The sequence below is a fragment of the Otolemur garnettii genome, unplaced genomic scaffold (assembly GCF_000181295.1).
Source record: "Otolemur garnettii isolate 467f Iridium unplaced genomic scaffold, OtoGar3 scaffold00081, whole genome shotgun sequence".
Taxonomy (NCBI): Eukaryota; Metazoa; Chordata; class Mammalia; order Primates; family Galagidae; genus Otolemur; species Otolemur garnettii.
In genome coordinates, this window is record NW_003852476.1 from 3373228 (window position 1) to 3375000 (window position 1773).

At 43.2% G+C, this 1773-nt stretch overlaps 1 protein-coding gene across 1 annotated transcript in view; it reads left to right on the forward strand.

Moving 5' to 3' along the window:
• The window catches only part of KIAA0586 (KIAA0586 ortholog), a 156307-nt gene extending 155741 nt beyond the window's left edge, over positions 1-566 (forward strand). The window contains exon 30 of the mRNA XM_023515871.1: positions 224-566. Coding sequence (XP_023371639.1) covers positions 224-375 — 152 coding nt within the window. The 3' untranslated portion in view covers positions 376-566. The remainder of the gene's footprint in view (positions 1-223) is intronic.
• The last annotated feature ends 1207 nt before the right edge of the window (positions 567-1773 follow it).

The window sequence follows — 1773 nt, forward strand, 5'->3', positions numbered from 1 at the left end:
AGCTGGGACCACAGGCGCCCGCCACAACACCCGGCTATTTTTTGGTTGCAGCCGTCATTGTTGTTTTGGCGGGTCTGGGCTGGGGATTCAAACCCGCCACCTTAGGTGTACGTGGCTGGCGCCTTAGCCGGTTGAGCTATAGGCGCCGAGCCAGCCATGTGATTTAAGAGAGTGTGCAGCACGGAAATACTTGTGGAGCTGAATGGGTCTCTCCTCTGTGCAGGTGGTAACGCAGGACCACTCCTCCCTCCGCAGTCACCACCTGCCAAGATGTCTGTGACACTGCCCTCAGTGAGCCTCGAGGCCCGCTCGCTGTCTCCCAGCATCAGCACGGCACAGGGGGACACGGAGTCGTCAGGAGCAGACACCTTCTGACCGGGAGTTGAGAGCCTGCATGGTGTTGATGCCACTGGTTTGGAAGTCATTTTACGTTGGTGTAAACCATCTCCCAGACTATTTTTGTTGTTGAGCATATTCTGAAAAACATTTCTAGTTTTTTATTAAACTGAGAAGCATAATTGGGGTATTTAGGTAAAGTTTTGAAATAAAATAAATATAAATTCTCATGAGTCCAGTTGTGAGTTACTTTTTAGAAGCTTGAGGCAGCACAAATAGTGGAGAAGGCTTGGCTTTTGATAGCTAAGAATTTACTCCAGGTAGTGGCTCATGCCTGTAATCCTAGCACTTTGGGAGGCCGAGGCAAGAGGACCACTTGAGGTTAGGAAACTGAAGCCACCCAGAGCAAGAGCAAGAGAGACCCTGTCTTTACTGAAAATAAAAAAAAAGTAGCCATGAGTGGTAGCACACTCCTGTAGTCCCAGCTACTTGGGATACCGAGAGAGGAGGATGGTATAAGGCCAAGAGTTTGAGGTTGCTGTGAGCTGTGCTGACACCATAGCACTGTAGGCTGGGCAACAGAGTCAGACCAGGTCTCAAAAAAAAAAAAATTTATCCTTCTACAGGTATAATTATCTATACATACTTAATGAAATTACATAGCTCAGGGTCATTCATTCCAACATTTTTAGTAATAGTAAATAATTAAAAAGAATTTAATCCCTATTAGTAAGGGACTGGTAGCATTTGAACAATGGAATACTATGTGGTACAAAAAATAATTTAGAAAGTTAATTAGAATAGGAGATTATGTCATAAAAGAAGAAAAAAATTAAAGTTTATATACCGATAATGAATTATCCTCAAGACACACCATTAAACTGAAAAGCCAAGTGCAAAACAGCCGTGAGCTCTGCTGCCCCTGTGTACGGGGGTAGGGTGGGGGGTCAGACACCTGCCGTGCACACGCCTGGCAGGTATTTGGTTTTGTCTGCATTAAATAAACAAGGATAAATAAGCTGCTAACTTTGTCTGCGAAGTTAGCAGGGGACTTAATGGCTAAGTGATAGGAATCAAGGATGATTGTGGTTCTGTGCATTTGAATTTCAGTTGTGACAAGAAAAAATTATGCATGAGGTTAATTTTTAAATGCCTTTTGTGTACCTTGTCAGCCTTTTTACTTCATAAGCCCATGAGACGTGTAACTACTATCATTCAAATATAAATACATACAATTAAAAGAAAATAAAAAGCATTGCTTTGTAATCAAACACATGTTCTAAATCCAGTTTCTGTGAGTACTTGCTCTTCAGTGGGGCAAACCAATTTCTTGTCAACTGTTTTGGGATAATGGGTTTAATATCTGTTTTGCAGAATAATGGGTTAGTGACTGTAGGGGCTGGGGTAGGGGAGGGTGCCTAGCACATGTCTGGCACT